This window comes from Mauremys mutica, chromosome 7, assembly GCF_020497125.1.
Source record: "Mauremys mutica isolate MM-2020 ecotype Southern chromosome 7, ASM2049712v1, whole genome shotgun sequence".
NCBI classification, from domain to species: domain Eukaryota; kingdom Metazoa; phylum Chordata; order Testudines; family Geoemydidae; genus Mauremys; species Mauremys mutica.
Window position 1 is genome coordinate 53906118 of NC_059078.1, and position 14243 is coordinate 53920360.

A 14243-nucleotide genomic window follows, 5' to 3' on the forward strand; every position below is an offset into this window, starting at 1 on the left:
GTCAAGCTCTTGGCCTCTGTAATATCCTTTGATGATGAGTTCCACAGGCTAATTGTCCATTGTGCTTAGAATCATAGAATATCAGGGTTGAAAGGGACCTCAGGAGGTCATCTAGTCCAACCCCCTGCTCAAAGTAGGACCAATCGCCAGACAGATTTTTGCCCCAAATCCCTAAATGGCCCCCTCAAGGATTAAACTCACAACCCTGGGTTTAGCAGGCCAATGCTCAAACCACTGAGCTGTCCCTTCCCCTTCCTGTTGTTAGTTTTGAATTTGCCACTTTTCAATTTCACTCACTGTTCCCTTGCTGAGGTATCATGAGAGAGGGTGACTAAAAGCTCCCAACCTTCCTCTATAGATCACGCATTATTTTGTTTACTTTTATTGTATCCTCCTATAGGGTAACAATCCTGGTCTTTGCAGTCTCTTCATAGGAGACTTTATTTGGGCCCCTAGTCAGTCTCATTACCCTTCTCTGTCCGCTCTAATTCTGCAGTATCCTTTGTGAGATACAATAATGCTATTTTCCTTATTATTCTTTATTCCATTCCATAAAACATTTGGGGTTTTTAGCCATTGCTGCACATTGAGCTGTCTACAGTGATACAGTGGGTTGATTTAGTTAATTTAGAACCTTTTAAGATGTATGAACAATTCATATTATTCTCTCCATTGTGTGTGTATTGTATTTGTCAAAACTGAGTATGTACTGAAATCATCTTGTCCATTCACCTAACTATGCTGGGTATCTCTAAAGGTCCTAACGTTCCTTTGTTCTTGACTAAACTAAATAATGTTGTCGTGTGCAAATTTTGCCACTCTGATGCTTGCCCCTTTTTTCCAGATTAACTAATAAACATATAAAACATGAGTATGCTACCTTGTGGCACCCAGTATTAACCTTTGCCAGGATGTAAACTGGCCATTTATTCTTATTCTGTTTTCCTTTTCTTAGACAGTTTTTGACCCATAAATGATATTTTTGCCTTTTTCATCATGACTATTTAGTTTCTTTAGTAGCTTTTGTGAGGGACTTTGCGAAAGGCCTTTTGAAAGGCTCAATGAATTGTTTGCCTGTATCCACTTGTGTATTGACTGGTAGATTAGTGAGACTTGATTTTCCTTTGCAGAAACTTTGCTGATTATACCCTGTCATAGTGTGCTCTTCCTAGTGTTGTATTCTATTTTTAAATGATCATTTAGACCAAATTACTAGATACCAGAAGGAAGGTGTTCTGGCATTTAATTCCCCACATGATCCTTAGTGCCTCTTTAAAATATAGGCACAACACTTGGTACTGTCCAGTCCATGGAATTCTTTTGAAGGGACCATCACTGCAAAAACTCAAGAAGTGGCAAATGCTGATTCTTACAGCTCTATCACCTGCCTTTAACACCATTGGATATAAGTATTGCTGACATGTCTGTGGTTCCTAGTAGGAGCCGGTGGAGCTGTGCCTGAGTGGCTCTACTCATTTATTCCAGTGGGTAGTTTTGGGCAGTTGCTTTTAAGGCTCTTTACTGCAAAGTACTGTAAAGTTACAGCTTGTTGCCCCTCTGGTATAGAAGTGTGCGGGGATGGTTATTGAAGTGATATGGGTTACAGTGCTGTAGTTTTGAGTATGATGCTTAGCTCTGTGTCCCCATTACTTCTGAACCTACTTGTTCAGTGGAACAAAGGACCCGAGGTCTGTATGAGATTGAAATCTGGAAGAGGGCTGGCTTTCTGAGGCTCAATTTGGATAAGGCTGAGGTAAATGTTGATTTTGTGTGGGGATGAGGGGGCAACCAGAAGGATTTGTCAAGGAATATATGCTGTTTGTTATGTGGCTAGATGAAGGAGATGGTGTGGTTAACTTTTTTCAAAAGAGGCAAAACTTTTATCACACTAGAGATGTATTTTCCTAATGGTGCTTTTTAACATAAACAATATCTATAGTCACCACAGCAGTGTTCTGCGAGAGGCAAGGGAGACAGCAGTGATGAGCTGGGCTCTGGGCGAAGGGGCAGGGATAGCAGTCAGCACAATCCTCAGTGCCTGGGAGGGGTCCATGAGAGAATCTCTCTGGTAAGGTGTGGTCCATAACATGGCAAAAGTTTGAGAACCCCTCTTGTCCTTTCCAAGTGTGAATCTTTTGCAGAACCCTTGCTAGAGTTAATTAGTACTGCTTCTGCCCACTGTGCTGTAGGGGTAGAACTCACGCATTTCTTTCTTTCAAACAGATATGAAGTTTGCAAGTCAAGCGAGGATGGCGCTGAGTGCATCACTCTCTCTGTATACTTCAGAGAAAAGAGAATAAGACAGTCCAGCACTTCTTCGGGGACTGTTCTTTGTGGGCAGCCACTGCTAATCTCTGTGCCAAAACACAAGCTCACTCTGGATCACTTGTACAATCTTGTCTTGGAGCAGATTGGGTAAGTACAGGCATGGTAGTGGGGATGTTTATACAAAATTCTAGTATTAGCTCATGCGGTTATACTGTAGTGAGTCTGTCTCAACCCCTCTGAGGGCAGGAGGCTGCCCAGTTTCTGGCCCAGAGCTCTACAGCTTTTCCCTGTGACCATGCTCCCTCTGATGTGCATGATTTCTGCAGTGGTTATTTCTAAATAACTAAGCTGTATGTAAACCCTTGTTCTCTGGCTGACTGGCCACCATTAGCCATTCAGAGTGAAGGGACTTGCATGATCGCTTCATGATAATTAAGGCAACTCTCTACTCCAATTGACTGCTATAATCTCTCTGCTCTGATTGGCTCCTCTATTTGAATTTTCTACTTGCTTTCTTTCAACAAAGATGTTGCCGCAGTGTCTGTGACTGAAAGACTTACCCCCACCTTCCTTCTTCCACACCCTCCCCCAGAGGAAAGGAAGGAAAGTGTGTGTGTGTGTGTGTGTGCGCGTATGTACGTACATGCAGAGGCCCCCATTAAAATGTTCAGATATACTGGCAGTCGGCGCATGTTATAATGATATTCCCTTTACTATCATCCAGTTGCAGAGATAAAACTGTAAAGGCTTTTGGGTGGGATTTTCAAAAACACTGTGTTAACTTGAGTTTGCTCCTGTTGAAGCCAGGGCTGCTGTACATGGTGGTTTGTTTTGATTTGGTTCTGTGGCCACTTAGTACTGAAACATTGCTAACGTTCTCATTATTACCATATAATTATCAAATAACTCAATTGGACTATAAATACTGTACTTACATTTCAGTGTCTAGTGTATACAGCATTGTATACAAGTCGTCTGTGTGAAATTTTAGTTTGACTTCGCTACTGCTTTTTATGTAGCCTGTTGTAAAACTAGGCAAATATCTAGATGTACCCCCTGGAAGACCTCTGCGTACCCCCAGGGGCACACGTACCCCTAGTTGAGAACCACTCATGTAGGGGACCCAGGCATTCTGGCATTGGGCACTAACATGAATGTCCTAACAAGAATACATTTTCTTTGTTTAGCCAATACATTAAATTCCCTCTGACAAAAGAATATTCTAGTGTACGCCTGGACAGTGGGATCTGCAATGGCTCCAGTGGTGGCTGCGAAGGTAAAGTTTAATCATTTGGATTGGAGAAGCTTTGCTAGAAGGTCTTTCAGACCTACCTCTATCAGCCTTTAATTTTCTGCTTTATTGCATTATTGTTGTGGATTGTGGACTTTAATAGAATGTTTGGTTCTACACTGTGATTGAATCACATTATTGGAGAGGGCTTCTTATCGGGTCCACAAAATCCCAAACTCCTCTGGTTACACAGTGCAGTATGTCAAGTTTGTGTATTTGAAGAACCAGGTGTAGTGCATTAGTCTTCCGTTACACTAGTAGTCTCCTGTCCCTGATCTCTATCAAATTTTCTAATGGCATTAGAGCAGGTGGCTGAGCAGCAGGAGGGAAAGGGAGGAGTCTTGGGAGGGCACTGTGGTGTAATCAAGTGAGAGGGTGCCCAGAGCCCAGCAGTCTAAAGCTACAGGGGCTCACACCTGGGCAGAGCCCTGCAGCCTGTTGAACATTTGCACTTCTGTGGAGACGCTGCCACAAGAGGATCCTGCTGTGCTGCCATGAGAGTAACCATGGGAACAGGGGATATGGAAGAACTTAAAACAAGAGACATGCTGCCTTGCTGTAGAGAAAGGGAGCTACCTCCTTTGGACCTACGCATCTCTCTCTGCTGAAAGGATAGACCCCACTGAACCCCTGCCACTCCTCTGTTGGGACATTCCTGGAGCATACTGTCAGCTATGTTAACTGGCATGACTTGTAGCCCAGTGTCCACCTGGTGTTCTTCACAGGAACAAACTACCTGTTTTGTCCTTACCTTCAGGACCCTTCACAAATTAGCCCCTCTGTCCCCTTCAGTGCACTAATGATCCCACTCTTGATCACGGCTTTCTCTTCTCTCTGACCAGCATCCATTGTTCTTTCTTCCACGCAACTTCTCCCCAAAGAACAGATTCATTGGGACTGATGTGGTCTGAATTATGTGTCAGGCAGAGAATTAGCCCCAGCATTTTGAATGGATTTGAAAGGGGATGGGGCTGTGGAGGTTGCAATGACCTACCTGTGAGATTTTCAATCATTGGGAACTTTAAAATTTAGATTGGATGTTTTTCTAAAGATCTGCTCTAGTTCAAACAGGAATTAATTCAGGGAAGTCCCCGAGCCTGTGTAATACAGGAGGTAAGACTATGTGATCACAATGGTCCCCTTTAGAGTCTCGGAATCTGAGATGTAAAACCCAGGTTGTATTACTTAGATCCCTTGACAGGAAAAAAACACCTTTCAGGTGCTACTGATTAGCAAATGCAAATTTATTCTTTAAAGTGTGAATCTACTGTTTTTAATTAGTTTGTTGTAAAGCAGCTTCTGACACATCTTCACTGGCATTTGTGTGTCATGTAAGCAGTGTGCCTCTCCTAACGAGCTCACACAGCGTGGTTCTCAGTGAGGTACTTGTGTCTCTATAAAGGCTACAGAGCATGTAATATTATGCTTGTTTTTAATTTTTGCCAGTTGAAGAGATGGAACATCAGGATGGAGGTGAGGAGGGCAGGGAAAAAGCCTCAGAAACAGATTCCTGCCAGTCAGAGGGCTGTGCACATGATTTGCTGGGGAAGGAATGGCAGCATCACAAGAAGCATCTGTTCACCTTTAGCCTTGTGAATTCCTATGGGACCTCTGAGATAAACTCAATTACAACAGAGGGGAAACTTCTAAAACTGAACTGTAGGTATCCTCTGTAACTCTTAGCTCTCCCTTCAGTAGCATGCTGACAGCAACCTTGACTCATTTTTCTGTCTTACAGCCTATGCCACCCTTGCTATTGACTTGGATCCAGACACTCGGAAGCTGCTGTTTGATGAACAAGAGTCACAGGTCAGTAGTTTGCTTCTTTAAACGTTGTTGATGTGATCTCTAGTTGGAGCTAAGCAAATGCAGAGATGCTGATACAGAATGCAAGATCAGCCTCCCTCCTAGGAATCAGAGAGTTCAGTATGGAAGGGGAAAATTTATCCGTTTGCCTGAAAACTTCTAATAAGGTCTACAGATCCATTCCAGTGAGCCCTCAGCCTACTTCTGCCAAAGGAGGCAGAGCCAGAGCTGTCAGTCCCTGGCAGTGGGATTTGCCCCAGCCCTGAAAACCTAGCCAGTTTGAGAACTTGCTCAGCAAAGGATAGTTGTATGGTCAGTAGACTAGTTCAGAATTCATTTCCAGAACACTTGACAGCTATGATCTGTAGAACTTAACAGGAACTTCAAAATTTCTTATTGACTTAAATCCTGAATTGGGGTCCCAGTTAGTAACGAAGAATGATCTGCTCTGTGTCTGGTCTGGATCTATGGACCTTACTGCTGAGAGAAAGGAAACTTTCAGGTAAGCATGGGGAAATGTTTCTACTTTCTCATGCTAGAGTCTGCAGACCTGTTAAAGTGAAATTTTGATTGCAGTGTGCATGTAGGGAGGGAGAAAACTGACACAAACAAGACAGGCGTGTACATATGCAGTCACATGCTGCCCCTGCAGATTAACCACATTTCGGATCCAAGAGTATCCTGGGAGGCAGTACAGGTAAACTCCAGTTCTTCAAGTGATTGCAGATATCCATTCCACTGTAGGTGTTTGTGTGCTCCAGTGTACAGGTGTAGGAGAGTTTCAGCTGTTAGTATTATCCGTTGGGGCGACCTGAGCACCCACACTATGCAGGCATAATGGGATGAACTGCCCCGACCCCCTTCAGTTCCTTCCTACCCCCTGTGACAGTTGTTGGAGCTCCCTGGTCTTCTGCAAGTCTCTACTCAGTACCTGTAAATAGTACCCGTCTATAGTCAGTACAGAAAATAATTGTTTTTGTTACTTTGTGTGGTTCTGGCACCCAGTTTGGGTACCGGCCCCAGTACTGACAATATGCCATGCTCTTTGGGTTTCAAGCCCTGACACTCTAGCAGCAAGGCAATGCCTAATAGTGACCCTCACCCCAGCTGCCTTAAGTGCTTGGGGCAGGCTCATGCGAGTGACAGGTGTGGCATTTGTAAGGGCATTAAGCCTCATTCTAAAAAAAAGATAGGGCAGCCAGCTTAAAATATCTCCTGATGGAACTGGCACCGTGTCCTCCATCTGAGCCATCTGCCTCAGTCCGGGTACCGAGCACCTTGGTGTTGGTCAGGAACAGCTCACCACTGGGCAGCCGGTACCAAGAGACAGATCAGCATCACTAGTAACAGAGGCATCAGAAATTGGAGTTGATACTAGGTGTGTCGACAGACATAAAGAGGATGAGTTCTTCTAAAGACTCGGGAGGGCATTCAGAGAGGAAGCACTCACTAAAACATACCTCTAAACAGGGGAGTTTGTTGACTTCAGAGCCCAGTGCAGGCTTGTTGAGACCGACTCCCAAAGCACCTTAGTCGGCATCTCCGTACGCCACAGCGCGTCTTCCTGGTACTATCTATCCCTAAGGCATTTGAGGCTACGAGAGGGTTGTTCGATCTCTGAGTTGCTATCACCAGCAGTTCAAAAGCCTCTCCAAGCCCCCAAGCTACTGCCTCCAGTGCCTGCACCAAGCAGCTCCATCGGATTGTGCCATCAGGGTACCAGTTAGGGCTGTACCATCCAAGGAAAAGCCACAGATGATCTCCCCAGCTCCCCTTTCTTCAGATTCTGAGCCTTCTTCACTGCTACCAATGGGTACAGCCATGATCACAAGAAGAGGTCTCTTCCTCATCAGACTTTGAAGTGGAATCCTATGTATCTTAGCTGGTCCCATCAGGAGGGATGTCGCTGCTCTGTGTGGTTTCTGCCTCAGTACCAGCAGGATGCTTATAGCAGGGACCTCAGGACTTATGCATAGTTGGGGACTGGGCCCTTACCGGTGGACCTTTTGGAACCTGTGGGGCGTCCTGCCCAATCAGTAGCATCCCTGCAGCCACCTCAGCTGGCTTCATCTACTGGTGTCAGGAGCATCGATACCACTGTGGCATATCGGGGTGCAATCCAGACCAGGGAGTGGCTGTGTCACCCCTGCCCTGTAACCTGGGGTGCCTTTGCAATGCCTTGCTGTAACCTCCAATGTGAACTGCTTTCAAACAGCCTGTCACTGTCAAACAGTCTGCCAGTCTGCCTGTCAAACAGTCTGCCAGTCACTCCCAGATGCTTGTGTGAACTGCAGCCTGCCAGCCACACCTGGGCTCTCAACAGCCTTGATTATTACTGCATGGTGACCCCAACACACTCCCAATCCCAAACTTCCCCCAGAAATGTATGTTCTGCAGTGTCCAGCCCTCTCCCACACAGTCCACAAATACTGTTTGTTATTCCCTTAAGGGTATAATGTACACCAGTTTATCTGATAAGACACTTCAATTTACACAGTGCATTAGATGCAGGGCCGGCTTTAGACCGATTCCCCAGAATCGGGCCCCGGGCCTAACAGGGCCCCGCGCCCAGCCAGAGTGAGGCAAACCCATGGCCCCACTACCCCAGCCAAAGTGCCAGCCCAAGTGCGGCAAGCCCCGCTATCCCGGCCAGAGCCCCGCGGCCCCGCTATCCCGGCCGGAGCCCAGCAACCCTGCGACCCCACTTCCCCAGCGGAGTGCGGCAAGTCCCACAGCCCCGCTCCCCTAGTCAGAGCGCTGGCCGGAGTGTGGCAAGTCCTGCAGCCCCGCTCCTCCGTCCGGAGCATGGTAAGCCCTGCCATCCCCTTCCCCCAGCCAGAGAGTGGGCAGACAGCTCTAAGCATGCGGCCCTGCTCCCCCGGCCGGAGCGCTGCAAGCCCCGCGGCCCCACTCTCCCGGCCGGAGCACGGCAATCTGAAGTGCCGCCAAAGACTCGGAGCGCCGCCCGGTGAGTACAAGCCCCAAGAATCAGGCCCGCACTTGCTAAAGCTGGCCCTGCTTAGATGAAACAATAAAACAAATTTATTAACTAGAAAGAAAGCGATTTTAAGTGAGTACAAGTAATGAGGCATAAAAGTCAGAAATGGTTAAAAAAAATAAAGATAGTAAAGATAGCACTTTCTAGTGCTTACTTGAACTCGATTGGATTCAAAGCAAAGTTCCAGCTGCATTGCTGACCAAACTCTTTAGGTCAGGCGCCCTTTCTCCCAATGTCCAGTGGCTGTTTTTCTTTGTAATCTTCAGTGAAATGCCAGAGACAGATGGGGAGAGAGAGGGGTGTCTTGGGATTTGCCCCTCTTTTATTTATTTTTGTGTGTGTGTGTATGTATATGTATATGTATGTATGTATGTTTTATTCCCTCTTTGAAAAGTACAGTATTTCCAGCTGAGAATCAGGAGACTGGCAGTCTGCTGGAGGAAGGAGACTCCATGCTTTCTGTTTGCTAAGATGCAGATCGTTTTCCCTGCCCCCCTTTTCTGGCCAAAGAATGACCACTTTGTAGGTGCATCCACTTTGTTGACGCCTGGCTGCAATGTCTGCTTGCCCTTTGCCACTGGTTTAACCACTCCCTTGGACTTACCTGGCAAACGTACTTCAGCCATGATTTCAGCTTATGTTCATAACTTTACCTATAATGTTGCTACGTGCACTTTACCATGATATTTTATGGTATCACACTTTACCAAACTGGCTGTATTTTAAAGAAGCCTTATTGAGGGTGCAGGAACAAACAATCCCAATGTGCAGAAAAAATAGCAAATATGGCAGGCGGCCAGCTTGTCTTAACAGTGAAATCTTGGATGAGCTTAAACACAAAAAGGAAGCTTACAAGAAGTGGAAACTTGGACAGATGATTAGAGAGGAATATAAAAATATTGCTCTAGCATGCCGGGGTATAATCAGGAAGGCCAGAACACAACTGGAGTTGCAGCTAGCAAGGGATGTGAAGGGTAGCAAGTATGGGGAGGAGGCAAGTAGCCCTCAGTTGTGAAAACAGGTTAAGGACTATTTAGAAAAGCTGGACATGCACAAGTCCGTGGGTCTGGATCTAATGCATCCAAAGGTGTTGAGGGAATTGGCTGATGTGATTGTAGAGCCATTTGTCATTATTTTTGAAAACTCGTGGCAATCGGGGGAAGTCCCGGACGAGTGGAAAAAGGCAAATATAGTGCCCATCTTTAAAAAAGGGAAGAAGGAGAACCCGGGAACTACAGACCGGTCAGCCTCACCTCAGTCCCTGGAAAAATCGTGGAGCAGGTTCTCAAGAAAACCATTTGGAGGAGAGGAAGGTGATCAGGAACAGTTAACAGATTCACCAAGGGCAAGTCATGCCTGACCAACCTGATTGCCTTCTATGATGAGAGAACTGGCTCTGTGGATATGGGGAAAGCAATGGACGAGATATATCTTGATATTAGTAAAGCTTTTGAAATGGTCTCCCACAGGATTCTTGCCAGCAAGTTAAAGAAGTATGGATTGGATGAATGGACTATAAAGTGGATAGAAAGCTGGCTAGATTGTCGGGCTCAATGGGTAGTGATCAACGGCTCCATATCTAGTTAGCAGCTGGTATCAAGCGGAGTACCCCTGGGGTCAGTCCCGGGCCGGTTTTGTTCAACATCTTCATTAACAGTCTGGATGATGGGATGGATTGTACCCTCAGCAAGTTCTCAGATGACACTAAGCTCGGGGGAGAGGTAGATTTGCTGGAGGGTAGGGATAGAGTCCAGAGTGACCTAGACAAATTGGAGGATTGGGCTAAAAGAAATCTGATGATGTTCAACAAGGACAAGTGCAGAGTCCTGCACTTGGGACGGAAGAATCCCATGCACCGCTACAGGCTGGGGATCGACTGGCTAAGCAGCAGTTCCCCAGAAAAAGACCTGGGGATTACAGCGGTTGAGAAGCTGGATATGAGTAAGCAGTATGCCCTTGTTGTCAAGAAGGCTAACGGCATATTAGGCTGCATTAGTGGGAGCATTGCCGGCAGATCGAGGGAAGTGATTATTCCCCTCTATTTGGCACTTGTGAGGCCACATCTGGAGTATTGTCCAGTTTTGGGCCCCCAACTACAGAAAGGATGTGGACAAATTGGAGAGAGTCCAGCGGAGGGTAATGAAAATTATCAGGGGGCTGGGGCACATGACTTAGGAGGAGAGGCTGAGGGAACTGGGCTTGTTTAGTCTGCAGAAGAGAAGGGTGAGGGGGGATTTGATAGCAGCCTTCAGCTACCTGAAGGTGGGTTCCAAAGAGGATGGAGCTTGGTTGTTCTCAATGGTGGCAGATGACAGAGCAAGGAGCAATGGTCTCAAGTTGCAGTGTGGGAGGTCTAGGTTGGATATTAGGAAACACTGTTTCACTAGGAGGGTGGTGAAGCACTGGAATGGGTTACCTAGGGAGGTGGTGGAATCTCCATCCTTAGAGGTTTTTAAGGCCTGGCTTGACAAGGCCCTGGCTGGAATGATTTAGTTGGGTTTGGTCCTGCTTTGAGCAGGGGGTTGGATTAGATAACCTCCTGAGGTCTCTTCCAACCCTAACCTTCTATGATTCTATGATATTACTGATGAGCAAGTTATGAGCTTTCAAATGATGAGCATACCTTGTATAAAGATTATTACAGGAGAGTGTGAACATGGGTATATTTTATCACACCAATCAATAGCTTCCCTGTAGCCACCTCAGCTGGCTCCATCTACTGGGCATCAAGAACTTTGAACATTGATTGAACAGATTTCAACTATATATAGACAATAGATTTCCAAAAGAGTCCTCACCTCCATTTGAAATTTTTTAGGGGTCCACAAATGAAGATTGTTGAAAACCACTGCTCTGGCAGACCTTGGCTTCCCTGCTCTGACTGCAAAAAGAATGAAGTACTATGTACCCACCCAGAGGTTCAAGGACCTATATAAGCATCCCCCTCCAGGCTCCCTTTAGCGGTACCAGCCACTGAAAAAGAAAGATAAGGGCGCCAGGCATCAACCCTAAAAAGGAGAGGACGAGAAGCTGACTTATTTGCATGGAAGCTTTATTCCACAGGTGGATTACAGATTTGTATTGCAAACCAGCAAGCTTTGCTGGGGTGTTACAATTTCACCCTTTGGGACACTGTTTTGAAGCTCAGTGACAAGCTCCCAGATGAGAGGAAACTGGAATTCCAGTCCTTAGTAAAGGAGGGTGTAGCGGGGCACTCACCCCACTCTGGTCCTGAAAGGGTTAAAAACCAGCCCTTGGAGAGGGCTGGGGCTGAGAGCCAGTAAGAATAGGCTGATTGGGAAGGCAGCCACAACTGGGGCCACACCCAGTTAGGCCACAGCTGGCCCTATACAAGGGCTGTGAAGCAGGGGCTGAGTCAGTCTCTCTCTAGCTCTTGAGAGAGAAGGACCTGGCTGCCTGGGAGAGAAGGGTACTTGGGACAGAGCGGTACTGGGGAAAGAGAAGAGGAGCTGGGGAGCTCCAGCCTGGCAACTCCCCAGGCTTCAGGCCTTGGTGAAGGCCTAAAGCAGGTACTAGGATTGCAAAGGTGCAGCCTGGGGTTAGGAGAGGCAGCAGGTCCCACCCACCCTTTGCCAGTGATGAGCGGTTTACAGACTGAAGTCTGCCCCAGGGAAAGGGGACTAGATGATGACTGGCAGTAGCCACTGAGGCAAGGTGGGAATAGAGGGTTGGGGTTCCCCTGGGAGGGGAGACCCAGAGCGTGAGGACTGCCAGGGGTCAGAACCCCAGAGTAGGAGGCACCAGGGTCTGGGAGGGACATGGGGGCCAGCGGCAGGCGAGACACCGGCCAGTAGGGGCGCTCCGTACACTGGAGACCTAATTCCCAGGATGACCAGCAGGAGGCGCCACGTCGGTGAGTCTCGCTTCGCTACAGAGGGCAAGTTGGTCACCAGAACAGCTCTGCTCATGGGTTTTGATACAGCAGATTCTGCAGCATGGCCTCTATCACAATGAGGCGCTTTCCTGATTACACTCTTCTGGCCTCCCCCCAAAGGTGCAACAGACAGTTCAGGACTTACCTTTGAAGGGCTGTCGCTCTTCTCAGAAAAGACAGACAAAACTCTGCATAGTCTCAAAGCAGCCCTGAAATCCCTGGATGTTTACACCCCAGCATCGAAGTGGAATGTATTCTGCCCTCATCAGTCCCAGTGTTTTCAATGGTTTGCTCCTCAAGCCTAAGACCTGCCAAGGAGAAGGAGGAGGGGTTACAAACAATGACCATTGCTGGCCTCTGCTCTGCAGCTGCTTATTCGTCAAGGCAGGCAGCATCTTCCAAGAGCTCTTTTTGATGGGCAGGGCAAGAGCAGAATACCAGTTCTGAGTGTCTATTCTTTTTCAGTTTTTGTAAACTGCCTGTCCAATTCCTCCTTGCTTGGCCCCACATCACAGCAGATCAGTGGGTTCTAAGCATGGTGGAAATGGGATACACGCTCCATTTTATTTCTACCCCTCTCATAAGACAGTATTACACAATCACCTCTCTCCTTGTAGTAGCTATAGTGGAAGTCCTTCCTTTATTCAGGAGAAAGGGGTTTTACTCCCAGTACTTCCTGAGCCTGTAAGCAAAGGGGATCTCCAGGCCTATTTTAGATTTAAGGCGGGTAAACAAATTCCTGAAAAAGTCAAAATTCCAGACGGTCATTCTAACTTACACTGTTCCTCCATTGGAGCTGGGGGACTGGTATGCTGCTCTCGACTTAAAGGATGCCCAGTTTCCCATGGAAATTCTTCAGAGCCACAGAATGTTTCTGAGATACCCTATCAGTGACCGCCATTATCAGTTCACAGTTCTCCCCTTCAATCTCTTGGCTGCCCCATGTGTTCTTACAAAGTGCTTGAGGCAGTAGCAGCATTCTTCCAGAAGATAGTCGTGCAGGTAAGGGAATACATGGAGCCCTGGCGGATAATTGGTTGATCCAGCTCGCAGATGGTGCCCAGCATTTGCATAATCCAATCCATCTTCAACACACTAGACCTCCTGATCAACTCAGACAAGTCAGTCCTGTCTCCAGTCCAGAAAGTAGAATTTATTGGAGAGGTCCTGGCTTTACCACCATAGGCAAAGCTTCTTACATTGTGAAGCCTCATTCTGGACATAAGGCTTATTTGTTTACCACGGGGAAAAGTTGTTTAAGGCTCCTGGGACGTGTGGCAGCGTACGCTTACACAGTGCAGTACACCAAACTGTGTCTTGGACGCCCTCAGGGCTGGTTAGCAGAGATGTATCCTCCAAGAAGGCACCACATAGACATTAATCTGTGTACCAAGCGGATAGACCCAATCAGTGTCCACAATGGAGTTCCTTTTGTCCCACCTTGACAATCTCTTACCCTAGTCATGGATACCTCAGATCTGGGTGGGGGCTCACCCAGGACCCCTGCAGATATGTCTGTGGTCTCCTCAAGATCTGTCTACAGATAGCCTGTAGCCCCCCTGATGTTTATCTGTTTAGCTTGCATGGCGTACCTTCCTCACATCAGGGACAGGAAGTATTGGTGCTGATGGACAATATGTTCTCCATGTTTTATGTAAACAAGTAGGGAGGAGCCTGCTCCTGTCAGAAAGCAATCCTGCTTTGGGACTTCTGCATCAGCAACTCTATACTTCTGAAAGTGGCCCACCTCCTAGGGGCTCAGAGTATGCTGGCAGATCACCTGGACAGGTTGTTTATCAATCACAAGTGGTCCCTTCGCCCAGATGTAGTAGCAAGGTCCATTCTGCAGCTCTGGGGAACTCACCAAGTGGATCTGTTTGCAAGAGAGGACAACACAAAATGTTACCAGTTCTGCTCCAGAGCAAGACACAGCCCAGGTTAATTGATGGATGTTTTTCTTCAGCGGCGGTCAGAGGATCTGCTGT

General features: G+C 47.1%; 1 protein-coding gene across 3 annotated transcripts in view; it reads left to right on the plus strand.

The window, feature by feature from the left end:
• Positions 1-14243, plus strand: part of USP4 (ubiquitin specific peptidase 4) — a 124632-nt gene that overhangs the window by 91084 nt on the left and 19305 nt on the right. For 2 of the 3 annotated variants that reach the window (XM_045024121.1, XM_045024122.1), the window contains 4 exons: positions 2224-2415; positions 3456-3544; positions 5006-5218; positions 5298-5368. In XM_045024121.1, the coding sequence (XP_044880056.1) occupies positions 2224-2415; positions 3456-3544; positions 5006-5218; positions 5298-5368 (565 nt within the window). Of the gene's footprint in view, positions 1-2223; positions 2416-3455; positions 3545-5005; positions 5219-5297; positions 5369-14243 lie in introns of those variants that run through there. The other variant, XR_006581062.1, reaches the window with a different exon arrangement.